Source organism: Platalea leucorodia (genome assembly GCF_965183815.1).
Source record: "Platalea leucorodia genome assembly, chromosome: 3".
In the NCBI taxonomy this organism is placed as follows: Eukaryota; Metazoa; Chordata; class Aves; order Pelecaniformes; family Threskiornithidae; genus Platalea; species Platalea leucorodia.
In genome coordinates this window covers 27,381,359-27,404,642 of record NC_138825.1, presented here as the reverse complement: position 1 = coordinate 27,404,642, position 23,284 = coordinate 27,381,359, and the positions used below count along the sequence as shown (strand labels likewise).

The 23,284-nt window shown below is 35.2% G+C and overlaps 1 protein-coding gene across 3 annotated transcripts in view; it reads left to right on the top strand.

The window, feature by feature from the left end:
* Positions 1–23,284, top strand: part of SYT14 (synaptotagmin 14) — a gene marked incomplete at both ends in the record, with an annotated part of 57,487 nt that overhangs the window by 15,565 nt on the left and 18,638 nt on the right. For all 3 annotated transcript variants that reach the window (XM_082305597.1, XM_082305596.1, XM_082305595.1), the window contains 2 exons: positions 17,943–18,211; positions 20,173–20,622. In XM_082305597.1, the coding sequence (XP_082161723.1) occupies positions 17,943–18,211; positions 20,173–20,622 (719 nt within the window). The remainder of the gene's footprint in view (positions 1–17,942; positions 18,212–20,172; positions 20,623–23,284) is intronic.

Below are 23,284 nucleotides of genomic sequence, written 5' to 3'. Positions count from 1 at the left end.
CTGATTCTGAGAGTTCACATTGAAAACTGGATATTTCTTTTACTATTATGATCTAAAAGCTATTGAGTATGGGCATTCTTTTTTCTTGGTATTACTGTAATATCTAGTGATATAGGGGACCAGTTTCTTTGATCTTTATGCATGTATACCATGAGACATGTCTTGTTCTGAAAGACTTCCACAGAACAGGAGGTACAGTTTTCATTAATTGTAACCGTAATTGCAGAGACCCCATGGCTCTAGCATGGAATGAATGAGTAAGAAACAGCATCGCACAGTAGACTGGAAATCTCTGTGTAGACATTTTTTTAGGTGCATTGGAAAAAGGAATTTTACCCTGCATACACCCAGTACTCTACTGACTTGCTGAGAATAGTCATGCTACTTGGCCAGCAGAATGGAACAGTACTTCTTACATAAATATGAGAACTAAAAACGTTATTACAACTTTACGTAAGAATATTACAAAAGAACAGTTTTTCAGTTATTCCTCCATAGCACCCGTGGATAAATGGATCATTCTTCTTAGCTTTAAAGGTTAAAATCAAAAGATTTTTAACTCTAGTCTGAGACTAATGTTTGCCTCCCAGTTGTGCTTTTTTTCTCCTAGGTTAAAGACCAGTTACCATTAGGACTGTTTTTTATCATCTGATCGTGTTACATTTCAACTGTCTCTCTGGTAAAAGAAGAACAACGTGTTATTTTTGTAACTGAACTCTTTGTTACCTAGTTAGTGTAGATTATTTTCCTTATGCATATGTATCAATTTCATAGACATGCTATAACTATATCATAAGTATTCTCTTGGAATTATTCAATGAATATTTTGTCCTCGTACAAGATGAACGATGTTACCATTTTTATCTAATAGCATGTATTTCATTGGTAGGATGACTATTTTCATAGCTACTTTAATTGTGTATATTATTTATTGGGACTGTATGGTATCAGAGTAAACGACATGAAATTGTGTCTGTAGCTTCTGTGGAGACAAAGATCTATCTTTTTTTTTTTTTTTTCTTGTTAAAATAAGCTCTTACATGCTACTTACAACACTTTTGTGTTATGAAGTTATCCTACCTTTTAGGAATTATTGGAATATTTTCCATGAGGGAGAGGGAAAGCATGATATGTTATATTGTACAACTTAAAGTCCTTTTTTTTTTGTTTTGTGTTCTTTTGATTTGGGATGAGGGTTTGGGGTTTGTTTTTTTGTTTGTTTGTTTGTTTGCAATTACTTTTCCTCCACTGTATTTACAAGTGAGCTGGCAATTGATCCTTAGCTGGTGTAATTGCAATGCTTCTGGTCATTTCAGTGTGGCTGAAGATTATCTACTGTGATGGAATTATGGTCTTATGAAAGCATGTAGGAAAACTCAAAGGGAAAATTATTTTATTATGGAAATTCTGATTCTGTTCCTTAGAGAAAAGCCAGCAGACATGCTTAACTGGGTATAAGACTTTCTGTGTGGAGTCACCTATGCCCAATTCAATTAAAGCTTGATCTTTAAATTTGTAAATAGGAAATCCTGCTACATTCACCTTCCACACCACTTAATGTTCTGCCAGCATGCCTTTTTATGTATATATTTGTACATTTTGCTTAAAAAAACCCGGAAAAATTACCCAGCTCTCTTTTTGAAACCTTTGCGCTCAGTCTTGTTGAACCATTCTAAATTTTGTCCTTAGAAGTGTTTTTTAAAAGATTTTCAGTTACTGTGGTTTTCTATTTGTTTTAATTTTTAAAGAAGATTTATGACATTCCTTTGCAAATATATCAATTTGTCAGATAAAGGTTAAAAATTAGATACATTTTATTCACGTTGAAGTCACACCCAGCTTATTTAAAGGCAGCTTTGACTTAGAGTTGCAAGCCTGAGGATATTGATTTGAATTATGCATGACTGTCTGGTGTGCAGTTCCATTAGCCTGCTGGATGGATAATGTAAACATGTTCAGAATTTTAAGTATCCTATATGAGCGGCAGGTTAAAAATAGAGCTGATAAGAGCATGTGTATCTGAAAAAATCCAAATCTTGGAGAATGAAACTACAAAAGGTTCATCTCTTCAAGAGGCTGACTTCAGGTGTGATTTTCTTTTCTTTGAAAATGCTCAGCCCAAACAAATACAGCTTATGTATATGACTTGAACAGGTGACACGATTGCTGTTGTTTTACTGCAAAGAGTTGACATCTGTACCAGAAACCACACTCATAACCAAAAGGTCAGGGCCAGCTCTGCATCTTTTGGCAAAAAAGCGGGGCAGGGTCTGTTATTGTTTAAGTTGGTCAAGATTAACACTAGTGATTAGACTCTTTCTTCATATCTTCAAGGGATCTTGTTTAGAATGTTGCTTGATTTTTCTCAAACTTTCTGTGGCTTCCAGTATCTCTCAGTTCCTGATTTTGTTATATCCGATCTGTTTGGTCATCCCTGTATTTTAGCAGTCTGTAGTTTGGTAGTACATGTAATGACGTCCAAAACTTTGTTTTTTAAATCCTCAGTACTAAAACCACTGTGTTAATAAGATTTAAAACAGATAGTATCTTTTTAGAATTTTGTCCAAGTTCCTGTGAATTTTAATAGAAAAAAAGACAACTCTGAAATGAAAAGTACAGTGCTGTCTACGTTACATTCTATTAAGATTTATTATACTTCAAAGTGTTTCTGTTGCATATGTAGCATCTGTGGCAATTTGATGAGTTGCATGAAAATAAAAAAAAATCTATTGCACTTGTTTTCAATATCTGATGGGTACAAACCAGAAAACTAGTCTAATTTTGAATTAATTTGTAACTACCTTCTCAAAATTATTTTGCTTGGAGTGCTTCGTATTTGGCTATGTTAAATTCTGTACATAATGCCAGAATGGAACTACTTTTAGATTATGAGAATAACAAGAGAGAATAATGATCTATTTCCCCTGGACTTTCCACTGTTTATTTGCTTATATCTTAGTACAGAAATAATCACATGAAAATTTGCAAGTAAATGTATGACTTAAAAGCTCTTCTTGAAGATGAAGTTGATTGTATAGTGCTCTGATATCTTTTTTTCTTTTCCTGTCAAATCTTGGATTGTGAATTGTATGTCCACACAAAATTTGGCCAATAGATAAATCATGAGTAGATCCGGTAAAATTCAAAAAAGTGTTTTGAGTTGATGGTCATTTTCCCTTCTAACTGAGGAATAATTAATCTGTTAAGAGACTAGTGTCTAATGCCCTCCAGAGGAACTCATCATCCTGTTTGATAACGACTGTTATCTTTGCTTTCAGAGCAAAATTCCTTTCACTGGCAATGAGAAGCACTGCTTTCAATCATCTGCTTTTCCTGGTGCCATTTCCTTCCTGCTAAGAAGAAGGGGCTTTAAAAGAAGAAAATCTTTGGAAAGAAAAACAGTAGTTGTCATTAGTGTTAAAGGCAATCTGTTGGCCTCAGAGGTGTAGGGAACAACGGTGGCAATTTTCAGACAACTTTGAGATTCTGCGAAGGAAGAACTTAAGAGCCCTTTTTATGAAGGATGGTAAAAATGGTAGTTATTTCTTAAAAAATACTAGTTTTCACTCTAGTTCTGCTCAGAGGGGAATGGGGGATCTCTTGTGTGCTTTTGTGCACAGTGCAGATAATCCAGGAGAATATTATACAGAGGAGAAATGATGGCATGTGTAACGGTGAATGTAATGGCAGGAGTACAGAGCCATTGTGTAAATATCTCCACCATTCCAGATGCTCATTTTTTTTGTGAGTGGTTCCAACATTAAACTACAGAACTAGTAATATTTTGATAATACAGATGACTTACCATAAATACCACAATGTAGCGGTCAATCTTGAGTTCCTTTTCATTGGTCTCTAGCTTTCAGTTACTTTTGAAAGAAATTTTCGGGGGGGGGGGGGGGGGGGGGGGGGGGGGGGGGGAGAAGTGAGATTTAATTCCAGTTGAACGTTCACAGTAAAAACATTATGTGGATGTTTTTTGTCCCCAAAATAAAGTATCATAACCTGAGACAGTTCAAAGTTAAATTTAAAAGTTAAAATAAATGCATTTTATGAAATCCGTGCAAATGTAAGTCTAACCTACAGTGATGCTGTTAGAAAAATGAAAATATTTAATATGTCTTTAGTTCATATGTGCTTGTGGAAAACTTATCAGAATGATACAGTTATTTCATAATGTTAATACAAACAATGGTAAGAGTCTGGTTTTTATGCTTCAGTGTCTCTGGCTCAGATATTATGCTTCAAAATCTCTATTTTAAAGCAAAGCTGAGCTTGTGGATATGAACAAGTCAGGTTAAGTTTTTTGTCGAGAGTTTTGCTGTAATACTGAGAGAAGTTTAGATAACTGAGGAAAAGGGGCAAGAGCAGCATTTGCCTACCCATTCTTCTCTGGCTCTCTAGCTCTTAGTAGCTTTTGTGGCACTCATTTATGTAGCTGGTGTCTGTCCAATGATTTAATGCATTGAAAGTTGGGAGATGGTTCTGAATGAGTCTGTATTGAGTTCATATTACAATAATTTATTTTTCATTCTGGTTATTCCCCTTTACTTCTCATACATTAATTCAGATTATGTTAGTATCAGCACTTGGGTTTTGAATCCTGTGTAAATTTTTCTGGGAGAGAGTCTTTTGTTTTTAAGAAGAGGTCAGAATACAGAAACATAATGGAAAAATCAGTTTACTAACTGCCCTCTTCTTCACTGATTAGTACAAATTATTCCCAGCTTGTTGGAATGCAATTTGCATTTGAAAATGCCCATAATAAATTGCTATAAAGAGGCCTAACAATTTCTGTTTAAGGGAGTTTTATTTACTATAGTTTATGCATAATCTCGGAGTTGCATACAATGTTTCTGCAACTCCTTTCTGAAATGCTTGCTCGAAATTTGCTGCATTTCACATCTTCCGTGTGTATATTGATATAGAAACACTTAAACTCTGTCAACTCATAATAAATGGCAAACTCAGAATTTTAACGCTGTTTCAGGGTTGATCAGATTAAATTGTTTTATGTCTGCACCTTTTTTCATTTTGTTTTCCTTGAGCAAAAGTGCTAGATTTCAGATAGGAAAGAACTTGCTTGTTTATTTCTTTACAAATGTTAGTATATGGTCTACCTCAGGTTTTGGGGGGGGTGGAGAGGAAGACTTCCAAGGGGTTAGGTATTCATCCTGTACAGATGGCTCAGATTCCTACTGTGTCAGTTTTCTAGTGTTTGATAAGGCACACAAAGCAGTTGTGGGAGAAAGCATATCACTTGTATCCATGGTAACTCGAAAGATACTTTGGAACTCAAAAGGATAGAATAAGCCAGAGTAATAGGTCTCATTATAAGGGCAAAATACATAAAAGGTTCAGGCATATGCTTTTAATTAGTTGCCAAAAATAGCTAGAATCAGAGACGATGCAACGAAACAATAATTCTTAGTGTTAGAAATGAGCAACATTTGAAATCTAAAGACGTGTTCAACTGAAAGGCTGTTATCTTACCTTCTTGTGGGTATTTGGTCCATGAATACTAAGAGATTTGCTATGGTTTCTTAATCATGCTTAGGACATGAGAGCGCACACTGATAAAAGCTAGTGCAAGTCTCATATGACTACAAGTTTCAGAAGTTCCATAGTGATGTTAATTCTCACGGCTGTGATGCAGCTTCTCATGAATAGTGTGTGCAAAGCATTCTCTAATGTTTTGCAAGTGCACTGCTGGAAAAATAAATGTAGTGGGCGCTCCTATGTGGGGATAATAAAAGGATGATTGAAAATGCAGGTTAGTTTGAGATCGAAGATACAGTATTTTTCAGAATACGTCACTTTTAAAATAGGAAGGTAAGCAATGGGGGAAAGTGTGAAAAATGTAATATAAAATTTGAATGGATGGACTAGAATTGAATCCTGGAGAACGAAAATAGAACAATGTGTGAAGTACAAGGTATAGGATATTTGAATAACCATTTTAATAGAAATATTTTAATACGGTGAATAATTTTAAAGTTTTCTATTTGAACAGCAGTGTTTGTAAGGAATCCATCTTGTAATGCAGTGCAATTCTCCACATTATTTCCTCTGTTGCTATAGAAACTAATTCTAGTGCAGCTGTGATCGCTTATCAAAATTCTAATGTTTCAATACCCATTTCTTAGTTTGAGTTATTTAAATAGCCTTGTTTTACTTTGAATCAAACTGCACATTTCATCACTGCCGAATTGTTGACTGGTCAAAATGTTAATGCAAAGTGATAGCAAATGCTGTTTTCTTTTTTTTTTTTTTTCTTTCTGCCATCTAAGCTATCATACTTATTGTTAAAGTTTGAATAACAAGCAAATTAAGGCTTTTTAACTTGATAAATTATAAAGTTCAATATTTGCTGTCTAACATCAGCATTTTGTAATGGATATTACTTCCTTAGTGTAATCTTAATTATATTTAATATTTCATAAACCTTAAATTGTTCCTGTTACTGATACATGGCCATGGGGTGTGTGTATGTATATATGTGTTTATGTGTGTCTGTGTAAACTATTGCTGGATGTTTTTAATTTAAAAGTGTGTATCTTGGCATGTTCATTTTATCAAAGTAAAAATTTCAGTGATACTACATTGTCTAAAACTAGTCAGCCACAAGGTATACTGCAGTAGAACGTCACCAGTTAACAAAGTATTCTGAATCTCTTTTGCTCCTTGTATTTGTTTCTTTGGGGTTGGGTTTGGGGGTTGGTTTTTTGTGGTGGTGGTTTTGGGGTTTTTTTGGTCAGAGTTTTCTGTTGATTTTTAGCAATGAAAGTACTATGCTGGTAGGTGTATATATTCAATGCAGGATGCAGCAATGTAACTAGCATATGTAGAGGAGTTATACCTGCCTGTGAATTGTTAAACTGCTGTATTATAGAAGGACCTTTATAGATATTTGAGATACCTGTATTTAAGATGATCCCCATCCTTGATTGTTATAGTATAGAATTGAGTTTTTCAATGCGTATTGTAGAATCAGTGAATAATAGGTTGAAAAGGACCTGTGGAGGTCATCTCGTCTGATCTGAAAGAGAGCTAACTTCAACGTTAGACCAGGTTGCTCAGGGCTCTAGCCAGGAGAACTTTTAAAATCTTCAAGGCTGTCAGTTACACAGCCTCTCTGAGTAACTTCTTCCAGTCTATAGCCACTCTGATTTCAAAGTTTTTTTCCTTATATTTAATCAGAATTTCCTTTGTTGCAATGAGCACGTATATCAGTTATATGTCGGGTTTATATATATATAGCTTAACAAAGTAGTTTATTAATAAAGTAGCTTAAACTCTTAATGCTGAGATTTTAAAAAATCGGCATTCTGGTTGTGAACCATATTAAACATCATTCTGCTGCGTATGTTTTCAGTTGTAGTGCTAACATCTAAAAAGTTTGCTGGCACGAAATTATGAGAAAGAATGGGACGGTAATAGGTCTGGAGACATATGTTGTATACTTCGTGATGTTGTAGCAAAGCTACTGAAATGTTCCAGTAGTACTTTTCAAGATAATCACTGACTTTCTAATGAGTGTACACTAATTTCATGTAGAGTGAAATAAATAATTTTCAATTTTGAAATTATCATACAAACATTTTGCAGCTGTGGCTGTCAGACTTTGATTACTAATTAACTGCTGTGCACCACCTTTAAGTCTCTTATTCAACAAGCAGCATCAAACAGTAATTTCAAATTAGGTATACAAATTTTTGCTAGTATAAGAAAGGTCCATGAGAAACATATTTTGATGGATATGCATGTTTTTACTCTGTCACAAAGGCTAGTAAGTTGAATATTGTAGGTATAACACCATGTTCATGACAACGCGATTTACCAGTTAGTGTTTTGGGAAGTTAAGTGGGTTGAAAATGATATGCTGCACTCTGACCCTTGATTGTTCAGTGCTACTGTTTCTTTGGGTGGATGACAGGGAAGAACAGTTCCTCTCCGACTGTTTGTTGAGGGCTGAAGCATCATTCCATAGACCTTATAAGCCCTCTGTATGCAATATGCAGCTTGGCCGCTCTTCTCTGATCCTCAAAAGTTCTTGCATAGCTCTTACGACTGGTGCTATGGCTGAATGAGAACATCTTCACCAGGCAGACTCATATTCATCTAGTCCAGTCAAAATGCAGAAAATTACCAGTTTTGTGAATTACACGACAACTATGGAAACGTAGCATCAACTACATCATATATTACATATAAGCCTAGTAAAGCAGCTCATCTGTGACAGTGGGAGGTCTCAGAAGCGCCGCAAAGAAGTGCAAGAAATTTAGTTTTGAGTAATTGTGTTTCTTTATGCCTGGAGAAACTTGTTTGAGGCCTTGCTGGAGTGAGTGGAACAGACTGACATGCTCCCTGCTGCTTAATCCATGCCTTTTCTGTGAATTCGTAGCCCTCTTATTGGGTGTGTGAAGGAAAGATACCTTGGTTTTGAAGCATATCCATTTCCTATGATTTCACAGTGTCTGTTTTGCCTTCCTTTTTCTGGACAGTTGGCCCCAAAAGTGGTGCTAGTGCCGTTATTCCTATGTATACTTTCTGCAGGCACTAATATCTAAAAGGTTTTACAGGAGTTCTTGGGCATATATGGACAACTTTCTTTTGTTGTTGACCTACTAGGTACTCCTGTAAACTGAGATCATCCTTGGTTTTTCTGGGTTCTAGCTGCTTTTTATTTGGTAAAGTTATGAGACGTGTTTCAAAAGCAAAAAACACTGAATTTTCTAGAATCCTTTTTACAGGACTACTCTAATATATTGCAGGAAATACAGTCCGTTTTACTAAAGGAAGTCACTGAGCTAGTGTGTCAAGGAAAGAAGGGGAAAAAGTGCCTGAATAGATAAGACAAATCAAGGTCCTTTGGAATCCCAGGATCTGAATAAATAATTGCCACTATCTCCCCACTCAAAAGGAAAAATGATAATAAATGTAAAATATAAATATAAAAATAAATGCTTATTCTGGGAAATGTCTTGCCTCTCCTGGAATGTAACTAGCCATATTCTCTAGGTTGCGCAGATTTTCACCTACAAATATGGATATTCCCACCCATCAGACATCACTGATTTATCTTTTATCTCTTTGCTCTGTTGACATTGCTTTTTTCTCAGATCTGAACCACTTTTTTGCATGTCATGTGTTGTTTTATTTTCCCCATTCCTTCACCTTTCTTCCTCTGTCATTTTTGCTTTGTTATTTTAGCTGTTTGTAATTTTTCATTCCTGTTTGCATCTTGTCTGTTCTTTATTCCTCTCTTTGCTCTTCTTCTCATTTTCTATACAGATCTGCTAAACTTCTCTCCCTTTATTTCTTTCCTTTGTTCATTTACCAACAACCTATCACTTTTTTCTGAATCATTGCACCTACTTTCTTCTTCTACCTTTTCTTTTTATTTTCTCCCCCCCCCCCCCCCGCCCCTTCCCTTTACTTTTTTCCCCACCCTAATATTGTATTTTTTGTTTTCTCTTCCTTCTCTTCCACTGCAGAGCTGATGATAATGGAAAATTCTGTGGGGGTATATCTCTTAAGAAGCTAGTGGCTTGGAGGTTTCCATGTTGGTGGTGGTACACAATTCAGGTGAATTTTAGACTAATAATAATTACTACAAGGCTTGAATTAAAAATTAAAAAAAATACCTGGAAGAAACAGCTAGGGTACTAGTCTTAAAAGACTTGGTTTCAGTTCCACACTTCATTGGAAGCTTTCTGTGATTATGAGCACTTCTGAGCTAGACTCACAGCAGTCTTTATTACCTCTTATTTAAACTTTAGTTCTCCATCTGTAAAATGCCAAACACGTTAACTTCTACTGTTATAGTAGTACTACTATTCACCGTAATATATATTTCACTTATGTATATTAACAGCTACAAGATACCCAAATTGGGACCATATAGATATCTTCAGTAGATGGGCAGAAAATTTAACTCGTGCCCTACTGAAATGGTTCATGCAGAACCATTGTAGTGCTGCTCTGTGTTAGTGACTCACTCTAACAGAGTGCGCTCAAAATTGCTGTGAAAATAAGGCAAAGGAATCAAAGCAAGCTTTGTGTTCCCATTCTGGAAGCAGTTCTTGATGGAAAACATCTTTCCTGGTTCATTTTCACCAGTTAGGGTAGTAATAAATAGAGAGCTAAAATACTAGGGAACTTTACACAATTTTTTGAAAAAAATTGCAAAATGCAGCTACCAAGGTGAAGCTGTTTTTAAGAAACCATGAAGTTATTGCATATTAAGTTGCAGAAAGAGTTCTCACTAAAGGAAGCAGTTGTATCTTATTTAAAATAAAAGTATGGAAAAAAGAATGATGGAATTTTGATAATTAAGGAACACATTTAAGTGCAGTGTATACTGCTGAATGGATCTTGTTTATATCATCAAATGAATAATTATTGAGATCTTTTAGAGGGGGGGTTCTCTATCGCTTAGAAAACTTTGTTTGTTTTTTTTTTGTCAAATAAAAATGAACATGCCTGAAATGAGCCACAAAAATATTAAAATGTTGAAGAAAATGATACACATAACACCTTAATCTTGCTTTCTAATCATGCTTTCTTTCCTCATTTGAGACCAAATAGAATGAGAGCAGGAACATTACAGGAATATTAGCTGTGTGTTACAATACTTTACTGGGAATTGATTTTAGACCTCTGTAGAATCTTTTTCACCTTTTCAGCACTTTATCCTGCTGCTCGACTCCTGTGCTTAATACTGCAGCTGTAGTAGTATTAAACTGGACTGGAATTTGAACTATAATTTAAAGTGAAAATTGTACTCAAATGAAGTATAGCAACAACAGGAAAATATTTTCTAAGCCCACATCCAGCCGCTGTGGTCCAGAGGTACGAGGAGATGCTAGTATGCACACGCTGGTCAGAAATGGGGATTCTCAGGGGCCTGAAATGGTTTACAGTGGGTGGAGTTTTCAAAGCTTTTAGCTGTTAAGCTCTGAATTTCTGTTAAGCATCCGTAAATGCTGGTGAGATAGATGAATTTGGGTGAATTTTCACAGAGATGATAAAAGGCATTTCCTTGTCACCAAGACACTCTTAAGATTTCAAAGCCAGTTGTCAATCACCTTCAGCAAGCAGGACTTCTAGTGTATTTTAAAAGATAAAAAAAAAAAAAAAAAAGGAAGGTTCTATGAATTCATTTAACTTATTATCTTTTTGGAAGTGGTATTTTTCTAACAATTTTGATAACTTGGAAAAAATTAACAGTGAACAGAGGTGCAGAGGAATACCTGTTCATTTATGCAGTTAACCAACATAGTGATCTGAAAAGTAGTATAAAGGAAAGTTAACAGCTTATAAAAACAGTAACAGTGAAACCAGCATCTAAATGGAACAGAAAATAAGTTTTTCTACCTAAGAAGTTGAATGAACATACTTAGTACAAATGCTTTACCTAAGGAAATATAATTATGGAAGGAAAGGCAAACAATTTTACAATTTAACTTCTTAAAGATCACTGCTTCCAAAAAGCTTCAGAGCTGAAAGAGCTTTTGAAGTCTCCTTTTGAAAGTAAAAAAAAAAAGAAGTTCTGGAAAGCTTGATTTATTGATATTTGCATCAGTAAGAGATTAAAATATTGAACCAGGAGGTTTAAGCAGTATTTAGATGTATTTTGGACAGCTGGAAAGTATAAATACAGAACCAGGTAGCAGAACTCCTTCCTATTCAAATTAATAGAAATACTGTATAAGGAATCAGAGAATGATGCTTAAATTGAAAGAAAATGAATTCAAGAGATGCTAATGTATAATTTTCATTGAAAGACAACCAAAATATTTGGGAAGGAAACAAAAGAATGTCTTTGACAGTTAGTTCACTATAATGCTTTAATAATGTATTTGTAGTTTAAATGTTCTAATTTGGGCTAATTTTGGAAAGAGAAAGCTTGGAATTTTTCAGCAGTGCAGTGCTTTTCTGTATTGCTCTGTAAAACAGAACGATAAATTCTTACAAATCAGAAGTGCTCTAATAAGTGCAGAAAAGAGCAAATTTCTTTTGTCAGCAAATAAAACCAAGCTGTACTTCTGCAGGCTCATGATGTAAACAGACAAATAAAAAAGAAAATTACTGTGCGAGTATCAGTAACTTCAGTTGGTATTAGACCTTTCCTGAGGAAGAAAATTGAAGCTTTAAGGACTGGACATAAAGATAGTTCAATAATTTTGGATTAGTTTTATTAAAAAACAAAAGAGAACCTTTTTATTACATGAATGACCAGTAGAATTAGCCTTAGAATGTGAGGAAAATGCAGTGCTAAGAACTTCATGTGACATCAGATGTAAATGGCAGGAACACTGTTTTGATTTCCACAGGTCTGGGATTAAGCTCATAGCGTATGGAATTTTTCTAAATATTAGGAAACCGACGAGAACTATTTTTTACTGAGGGGGGAAAAAAAACAGATGTGATTGCTTTTCTTGTTTACTGCTGAATTGCTTAACATAGAAGATAATTAAACTGTCAATAAAAGTCTAAAATGTGGCAAATCCAAAGAGAAAGCTGATAAAAGAATTATTTTCTGTTGTCCATAATGACCCTATACCACTCCTATATTCCCCCTTTTTTTCATTAAGCAAGACTCGTGCCATAACTCTTTTGGAAAAGAAATAGAATAATGCCAAGATAATTTGTTTTATTGTGAAATAATATGGGTTTTTTCCTCACAAGGATGCATGTAAGCTTTTCATTTTAAAGGAAAGAGAGCCCCAAGGTTTCATTCAATATTTAATGTTTATATTTTATACTCCTCGTAATGTGGGGTAATTCAGTCAACGTAGTATTTTGGATGGTAGAAAAGTTCAAACATGAAAATTCCATTTGGACTGTCTGTGCTGCATATCAGAAATCTCTAAGGGTATTTAATCATTCAGAATAAGAAAGGTTTCTTTAATTTTTAAACATGTATTTCATTTTATGTTTTATTTAAATTGTCTTAACATTTACATAGAACCCCTTGAAGGCTTGAAAACTTGAAATTTAGGTTAGATTAAAAAAAAATAATTATGAAGCATAGTGTATGTGGACATATATTAGAGGAAGAAAAGGTACTGTTTGAGTATGAAGATATTCTGATAATTACAAAATATGACTTGCAAAAATTATTAATTTATGTAGTGATTATTTGTTTTAAAGGAACTGGAAACCAGATTCCCAAAGAAGTTTCGTGGTAGTGCTGCGTCCCACAATAGTATGAATATTTAAAGAAGTAATGTATATGAGAAACTCCATGTTGCCGAAGTGTAGTTAATTACTGCTTATGAGACAGGGGAATTAAAACCACAAAGATAGTTTCTTTTTCCATATGTTAAGAGATGCATGTTCTTGGAATTAGGAAATATGGTCTAAAGAAAGCTAGGTTTGTGCTGCTGCTGGCAACCTTTGGGAAAATTAATTAAGATAGCAAAGTCTAAATGTTGTAAACATGGAAAGGAACATCGCCAGCTTCATGGTGAAATGTTGTACAGCCTAGCGTGGTCCACAAGGGACCAGGACAGAGAGGAGAAATGAGGAGCATTGGGAGCAGAAAGTTCAAATAGTAACTGAAAATCTAAAGAAAAACATTTCTTGTAGTAAGTTCGTGTGTCTTTAAGCTGTGATTCTACTCAGAAAAATGACTGGAAAAGTTTGTGTATTTTCTCACAGTTATCAATTGTATGTCCCAGGAATACTCATTTTGGCCGTGGTTGCTGTGTCTGGTTATACTGACCAGTCCCTTGAGGCTGATGGCAAGAATAGGTATAATCACCCCTTGCCTTTCAATCAGTCCCCTCTACAGCGATTTATGAAAACAGATTAACCTTCATTGTTTAACAAACAGTACTAAAAAGAAGGTATTTATTTACTTCTGACTTAAATGTGCTAATGACAGTTTGCACGCTGTAATTTCTGAGTGTACCAGCAAAATGCTAATCTGCTTGTGTTTGTCGGGTATTTTGCTTATAGTTCTGGTTTCTTCAGCTGTTAAGCAAGGACTTTGCTGTTACCACTATATGAGTGTTTTCCCAGCCCACTATAGAAGGATGAAAATTCTAATTAAAGTAGTTAACCCTTACAAGAGTGATTATTCAAATCTACCTATTCACAGCAATACAGTCTATTCTCAATTTAGAGTTTACTAAATATTTATTACTAAACAGCTTAGTTTCACTCATGTTATGAGAATGCAGTTATTTCACACATTTTGGGTGGAAAACTGGATCTGGGATCTTCGTCCTGTTATAACTTTCTTTTTGTCTTTCCTCTGTTCTGGCATTTTCTGGCTGGTAGGAATCCGATTTGGTTTCTGTGTGATTATTCTCTTCTTCCAGGTTTGGGATATACGTTGGCTTGTTTTTCACGCTGTCTAGTCCAAAATTGTATAGTAATTTAATATGATTAATTTCATTGGGGGAATTGGCAAAATTTACTTTCTATCTGGTTTGAGAGCAGAAAGTTTCTTGGCAAACTTACATAGAAACGATGCAACAATTAATTTTAGATTTCACTGTAACCATTTGCTTGTTAAGAGTAACTCTCTAGCAGATGTTATTATCCACATTGAGTGGTCTTTGGAAGGTATTCTTTGGCTTTGTCACGGTATACAAGTATGCACAAGTGTAACTGTCTAAGTTTACACCTTAAATGAAAAGTACAAGGTACGTTATAGACAGTGGTTCTATAGGTAAATATGCAAACACTTCAGAACATGCTTTACTTTCAGCTCCAAATGTTTTTTTCCAATACAATCAGTGATAGGCCAGCATGCCTTAGCAGTGGTTTTTTTATTTGAAACTTTGATACATACGTAAAATGCTCTTGACTGATTGTTGAAGTTTGTTGTTACCTCTGTGTAATTTTTAAGGAAAATAGCCAGTATCAGATATTCAGTGTTGCTGTATTCACTTCTGTCTGTGATACCATTTGTCTTTGATATCGTCAGTCATTGGAATGTTTTCATGTAACTCAAATTTGCAGCATTTGTTCAGAGAGCTGTAACATGAAATCATCATTTTATTGCATCATTTACTGCAGGGAGGGGGAAATTAATTTAAAATGAGACATTTTAACTTTAAAAATTCATTTGAAAGCTTTGTAATCTCTTTATGTAGAGAAACCTTTTGTTCAAAAACAGTTTATGCCTGTTTAGACATAGGTGTCCTTAGATTTTTAAACCTGCATATTTGTTTTCAGAATTTACATTCTATTTCTGTTTGGTAGACTAAACTTTCAAAAATAAATAGTTAAAACCTGCCCTAGTGTTTCATTTTTTTTCTGAGATTTTTGAATCACAGCTGGTTAATAAGAATTTTCTTTTCTTCACTTCTTTACCGCCTACATTAAAAGTACCTTTTCTGTCACACAGCCTGTGCAGTTTTCCCATAGGGACATATAGTGGAGTTCATCAAAGTGAAAAAAGTGAGTCACACAGTCATTTATTTACTCATGTAAGACAATAATGATGTTGATAGTTACCCGGACACGCTTTCATTTCTCTGGCTTGTGGAAAAGCTGGGAGTTAAAAAGTCTTTGCAGACTAGACTACAAGTGAAAAGAAAGCGATTAAGTCATAGCTACATGGTGGTTACTGTCTCATTTAATGCTGTTCGTTGCCTTTTAGCAACAGTGAGCAGAAATGTTGTTGCTCTAAATTTGCTAAAATATTTAATTATATAAATTATGAAAAGGAAGTCCTGTTTTCACAATATAGAGAGTCAAAGGATATTTGTTATTATTTTGTTATGATTAAAGTATCAGTTTAGATTCTAAAATTATGTCTGTCTAGTTTCATGGGCAGAAGTTATCTAATATAAAAAAAAAAAAGTGCATTCCCAGATCTCTCCATGTTTTGCAAATAAAGCTTACTCACTACTCCTGCATGGCAATTTAAAGATTCTGACTATCCCACTTAACTCTGTTTCATATGTAAGCTTTTATGTGTACGACTACATCTCGAGTATAGGATTCCCTGCCTGCTCCGTTTCCCTTTCCAGGCCTGTGGGGCTGGAGTTTCAGGAGTTAGTGGCACTGGGCTAACTAACAGCAGAAGACCTTTGCATGAGTGCTGTTAAGAGTAACTTGGAATCGCTCTGAGTGGTGGGCTGGCTCTGATGGGTTTATCAGAGAAGAGAGGATTCCTGACAGTGGTATCATCTGGTAGGAGTGCTTGGTGGTGTTTTAATTACTCATTTGCCTTAGCTAAAGCTAAGAGGAGTTCCATTAGGAGCCCAGTGAAATAGAGAAGAGCCCTGTATTCCCTCGTTATCTTTGAGGCTTCTGCCTATCTGTGCAGTAGATGTGCTCCATAATAAGCTGTCCTGTCCCTCAGTTGTCCAGCTTTGGGGACCTGCAATGCATATGGGCTCCCTTCTAGTCAATGTGTCTGGGTTTGCTTCCCGTGGACGGTGTGCACCGAAACCACGGTGGTTTCGGTTTACATCAAATGCCAGAAACTGTGAAATGTTCCTGCATGCCACAGTCAGATACAGCCCAGACTTCCAAAGAAAAGGAGAACAAAGGGGAGCCTTTCGCGAAGACTGTTTGTTTCCCAAGAGAGCCACATTACTGTGTTTTCAGCCTTGTTCCATAAAGGGTAACTCTTAGCGTACTCTGTTTATGTGATATGTTGAACAACTGATAATTACCTCTGAAGCAGTTAAAAGGTTGATGTACTTCATGAGACTTTAGGACACAGGCAGGGCAATCCTATATACAAAAATTTGATGATGAAGCTAAAATGTACCACCTTTGTTATGTAGGAAAGATCAGTTTCTTTCTTAGATGAATCTGAAATTAAAGCTTATATTGTTCTAATGTTAATACTTCCATTAACTTCCTTGTTTGGTAGGTTTTTTCTGTGAGTGAAGGTGGTATGTCTGACACCAGAAAACATTGTTGCTTTGAAATTTTTTTGTATAAGTTAATTCTACATGTGAGGGGCATCGAAATCTTCATTAAAACCTCTACAGAAGATGTCAACAAAATGTGATACAGGTTTTACCTATCCTTGGTATTCCTTTCATATCAGCTACTGCACACCTTGCTGTCTTTTCCAAACTCCAGTCAACTGTGTAATGCTGCATAGTAAAATATGGGATCAAAAATTGAGATGTAATTATTCTGAATTAACTTTCTGTATCCATAGCCATGCATCCTGGGTTTATTTTCTGGGGAGATGTATAACCACATTTCTAGCTAGCTAGCTAGTGTAAGTGCGAAGCAGAGATGGTCAGCATCAAGTATTCATCCCAAGCACAAGATTGCTCATGGTCCTTTTGCTACTGTCTTTAGTGACTGGACCTAGTGTCTAACTTCTAGACACTGGGTACGTACCCTTTAGCTGTCCTTAACAAGTAATAAAGAATCTGAGACACTGCTTCCCTTGTTAAATTCACCGGTGATCAGAGTTCACTTGTGTGAAAGGGCTTGTGTCTGCCTTTATTAGTACCTTATTTGTCTTCAGAGTTTAATTTAATATCTACCTGGGTGAGCAACAGCATGGGAGGTAATCAGAAGTTTGATATCATGGCTTTAGGGAGTGCATTTTGTTTCCTTAATTGGTCTGCATTCCACCTGCACAGAATCTGACTTAAGATATACAAAGGTTTTTGCAAGGTAAGCAACCCTGAAATTCAAGCCTAGAATCTTTGTCATGTCATATTTGTGCTATATTTATTTATATATGGTTTACACAGCCCATTGTGACTATATATTTAATACTTTGCTTTTTCCCACATCTCTTTCATCTGAGAGATCATTTTTTCCATTTTTAAACAAATATTTTTTGGTAGTATTTGGTATCTAATTTAAAATGTAAAGTAAAAAAAGATATTTCTAGATTTTAAATACTCTGTCTAGATATTTGGACTTATCATTTTCCACAGAACTGTTTCAACAGTAAATAATCAGAAAATAAGTAAAGAATTTTCACTTATTCTCAGCGAACTGCATTCAGAGGATGAGAAGAACACCTCCGCTAGATGAACTGCAGCCGCCTCCATACCAGGATGATAGTGGTTCTCCTCATCTTTCGTGTACGCCTTCTGAAGTCGGAGACAGTAAATGTGAATTTTCCCAGTGTAGCAACAGTCCAAGATGTTCATATAAGTGCCCAAGCGAGGGAAGCACGGGACACGAAATAGAAAGCTTTCATAACAAAGGATACGAAGAGGATGTCCCAAGTGATAGCACAGCTGTCCTTAGTCCAGAGGTAAATGAAACCAGTTGAGTGTTCTGAAGTGTCATGCAGTGCAACCTTTTGAGAGATTTTTTTTTTTCCACCCCTCCCTAAAGATCGATGTACAGATACATGAACACTAATATTGCAGCTCATTCTTTTAAAAAAGTTAGGTTGTCAGAAAATATTACAATAGGTTTTACGATTGTTCTTTATAGTTATCTTTATGGCATCTTAACTTTCAACAAGCTCCCAGTAAAAGTGAATGTTTTTTAAACAACTCGGAAAACTTCATCACCCTATAAGGACTGCAGTCAAGATTCTTCTTCTTCCATGTAATTTTTCAAACAACTCAAATTAAAAAAAAATAAAAAAACCTGTTTACACTTTTCAAACTGAACACCCCATAATGTAAAACAACTTTTATGAAAAAAAAAGTATTACAAAGAATTTTTTTCAATCGTTGATGGTAGTATAGAGATTTGTTCCATTTATTTTTCCTTTTTTGTCTGCTGTAAAATGTAATGGTATCTATTTATTTTTACTATGAAGAAATAATCTTTTCTGACATGTATTTCCTTGAAATGTCTTTAACAACCAGTTGCTGCACTGACATTTATGGGTAAGTCTACATTAGTGATGTCATGTGCAAAGAGGCTCTTTTTGGTACAAATTTGTCTTTTGTCTCTACCTGAAGTTTTGAAGTGCATCTTAAGGAGCACTCCTGATGTGCCAACAGCTGTTTCTGTCTTAGTAGACCTTTTGGTAAGTTGATGTTGCATACCTGGAGTGTTGGTGCAACATCTGGAAGACCTACCTGCTATGCTATGTGAATGCAAGGTTCTCCAGTAGCTAGCTGTCTGCACATACCTGATGATCAGCTAGGACCACAATCTGTATGAACTTCATTTCTGGTAAAGACATAGTGTGTACATATGGTCCTTGAACCTGAACAGATTGCAGCAAATCTAATCCTAGTTCTTCCCACTTTGTGTCACACCAGTCATTAATGTAAGCATACCCAATAAGAAGTGAGAATACTGCCAACTTTTTTTATAGTCACTCAACAACTTGAAGAATGAAGCGTTCAGAGCAATGAATTCCCGTAGCTATGTAGCAATGGGTTTAAAACAAAAACATAACATTTTTTAATCCAAATGGCTATATTGTGGCATCTATTAATTTACACGAACAAGCATATCTTTGATAATACGAAAATATACAGGAAATACATCTGTTTTACCTACTTGGAGTAACTTATTATAGGAACGGTAGGTTGACCTGTACTTGTAAATAGTTTGTGTTTCAGTATCACTATCAAACTAGCTGTTGTAACAATGTAGGGGATTAAGATTTTGTTCAAAATTTGAATTAATGATAAAACAATTTTAAAATTAGGTTTAAAATACAGTTTTGGGACTGATGCCATTTACAGAAAGTTCAGAAAGCGTGTTCAAAATAGATGCATCCTACACAGTTCCAGTACAATTATATTAATAAAGCCATGATAATTTTTGGCACATTTATAGAACCCTTGTGGACTGCAACAAGAGCTGCATGTGCAAGTAGGTGTTGTAATTCCTGTGTTCTTTGCTGGCATCTCACTGTGCTCTCAAAGAACTATAATACGTTAACTTAAAAATTTGTGTATACTCGCACAGAAATAATGTGGTTCTATCTCATAACAAATGTGTATGGATTCTAACGTGGGGCATGGAAGAAGAGATCGTATATACAGCCTTATTTAATCTGAGCTCTGTCTGATTGGAGTTGGCTTTTGGCAGTATTGGCCAGGTAAAGTCTTTTGATTTCTTCTTGGCTGCTAGTCAGCCATCTCCTCAGGCTTTCAGTGTTTAATTACCTTGTTTATGAAATGAACAAAAAGATCATAGTCACTTCTTATTGCGTAGAGAAAGCCATATATTTCCATGCTAGATTTAATAATAGAATGCAATAAATAAATAAATAAAAAGCTTTTTTTCCTTCTTCCTCAGGATATGTCAGCTCGAGGATCATCTTCACAGCTTCCTAAACCTTTTGATCCTGAGCCAGTAGCTAAATATGGCACACTGGATGTGACTTTTGACTATGACTCACAGGAACAGAAGCTTTTGGTGACAGTGACAGCTGTCACAGACATTCCCACATACAGCAGGACAGGTGGAAGCTCGTGGCAAGTACACCTAGTTCTTCTCCCTATAAAGAAGCAGAGAGCAAAAACCAGCATCCAGCGGGGACCGTGCCCTGTCTTCACAGAGACATTCAAATTTAATCACGTTGAGTCTGAGATGATTGGGAATTATGCAGTTCGCTTTAGACTGTACAGCGTACGTCGCATGAAAAAAGAGAGGATTGTGGGAGAGAAGATTTTTTACTTAACAAAATTGAATCTTCAAGGGAAGATGTCAGTGCCAGTGATACTGGAACCTTCTTACAATCTGTCTGTGAGTATTAAATGAGGCAGAATAAGAATGCAGTGATATACAGCGTCCTCAATTTTGTAAGAATAGTGTGTATATTTATAGAGTCATCACATCCACTCAATTTTTTTCAACAGTCATAGCACCGTATTAGCACAACGATAATTTCCTTAGAGCTTCTGTAAGTGCATTCACTTTCCACCTGCAAAAGCTGCCCATATTTTTCCTTTTAATTACTTAGAAATTTCCAGTCTATAAATAGGGATGTAGTTGGTAAATATATGTATATATGTATACATGAAAATACATATATATGTGTTTAATAGTATAATCTTTACTCTGCTACCCACAGCATTTAAAAAAAAAAAGGGGAGGGGGGAGCTATGCTAGCAAGTGCCCTCCATCTGTTGCAATTCATTCTTGGTTGCAATAGGTATTTTCCTTTCAAGAAAGGATAGGAAAGAGGAATTTTGAGAGCACAAAGCCATTTTTAATAACTTCAGCTTAGAACCTTGTGAATAATTGATTTCTGGTTCAGTCTGAAGTGAAAAATAGTGTGAAAAGTAGCTCAAACTGAAAAGGATTTTCATTTGCTGAAAAAAAAAACCTACCTATCTGACGAACAAAATTTTTTGTCCCCCAAAATAATTTAACTTTAATATTTTTAATAAAACAAAGCAACAGTAATTAAGGGTAAACTTAGGTATCACTATGAAAAAACACAGATCACTGTATGGGCAGTAATCATTATCTTCTTTTTCTTTTTTGTAAGTATTTAAGTACGCTTTTGTCCAGAAGGAGAATGTTTGTGATGATGTGGTCAGGGCTTCCTAGGCTAGGATTGCTTTAATGTTCATTGCTTAAGAGCTGCATATGTCCTAAATAATGGACTTTTGGGGGAAAGAGAAGGCGATTTAGCAAAAGCATCCTTATTTGTACATTGTATGTGTTTTGTGGGTTTATTTTAAACTGTCAAGAAAAGAAAAAGAGGATGAGAAGGGGAAAAAAGGAAAAAATTTTTTTCAGGTAAAACAATGCGGTTAATTTGTTCTGCATTTTCAAAAAAAGTATGGATCAATTGAGATGGCATTTCTGTTGAACATGAGTATTACAAAAGACACTCAAAATAAAATGCCATTGTATTTAATGACTAAAAATATTTTAATTAGCATTATTAAAAGCCGAGACTAAAACTTGGATCTGATGGATGGAGGATCAACTGACAATAGAACAGCTTTTTTTAAGATTCCTTAGTCCAAGGATGAAGCGGTTCACTTACCTAGTGTGAACTTTCCTAATGCAGAGTTTACTTGTTTCACAGCTAGGAAAAAAGCACCCCATGAAACAACAGGGTGTTTTCAATAGGTTCTGGTATAACATTTACCAAAGTCAGTGAAAAAGGCCAGTGAATGGGCCTTTTGATTGATTGGTATATCCCATATGTGCATTGGTTATTCTTCTGCATTATTTTCTTGAGTTTTTGTGGCAGGGAGAGTAAAAAATTCCAGAAGGCATCAAAGATAAGATTGTTATTTATTTTCTGTGATGGTAAGGGATGCCGTATTTGCATTTTACTCTCCTCTTTATTTTTTGGGGGGAAGGAACAAGAATAAGGAATATTGGTAGGAAATGAAAGTCAAAGTTCGTTGCTATAATGGGTTTTAGGCAGATTTATCTTAGCCTTACCTATTGCTGGAAGGGAACCTTCATAGTCTTGATAGCTTGAATGAGGATCCATGTTTTTTTGGAACTACACAAATCAGTTTTTAAACCTTTGGAAATTCATTCACATCTGAGTTTATAGGTATTTTTCTATTATTATTTATAGCCTATAACATATTTTTTCAGTGACTAGATCTATTACTGGATTTAACATGTAGTTATTCTGTAAGAGTGTTAAAATTTATTGTGTTTTTAGGATGTATGACTGGAAGGGGGCGGCATCCCGGGTCACTTGAGTTCAAGCCCTTGTTATTGCAGACAGCCAGGTCATCCTGAACACAAATTTGTGAATTTTCATCTGAAAACATCAGGTTGTTTCATTTCCAACCTGAATTTCTCCATGACCAATTTATAACCATTTGTTCTTATGCCAGCATGGTCCTTGAGCTTAGTTAGTTCTTACCCTTCTCAGGTGTTTGCCTCTGGGTCTATTTATACACATTGGTCGTATTCCTTCTCAACTGTCCTTTTGCTAAAATAAACCAACAACAATCTTTATGTCCAATTAATCATAAATGCCAGGCAGGAGTTATTTAACAGGAGAAGGTAAGTGTTGTTTCAGTTTGGAGAGATGCGGCTGTTCAGCGTTTTTTGTAATTATAAAATCCATGATGAGGTACATTGTAAATTCTGAATTAAATTTGCCTTGTTCAGCTGCAGAGTGTTTTGTTGCTGTGAAGTGTTTATATTTGACAGCTTTTTTAGAAGATATTTCTTGGACACATGACAGTTGCCCTATTTTTTTTCCACTGCTTCTCGTTATATGGATTTTATATATTAAATATACCTTCTGTCACTGAAACTTCCTAATCCATTGAAACATCTATGCTAATTTCTTCTGCAGAAACGTATTTTATTTGCTTCTGTCTGCACCTGGTATTATATTTATGTATTTTATTAGCTAATCATCTGCCTTCTGATTGTATAAGAACAGTTCATATCCTGTGAAGTTTAGTATTTTTTC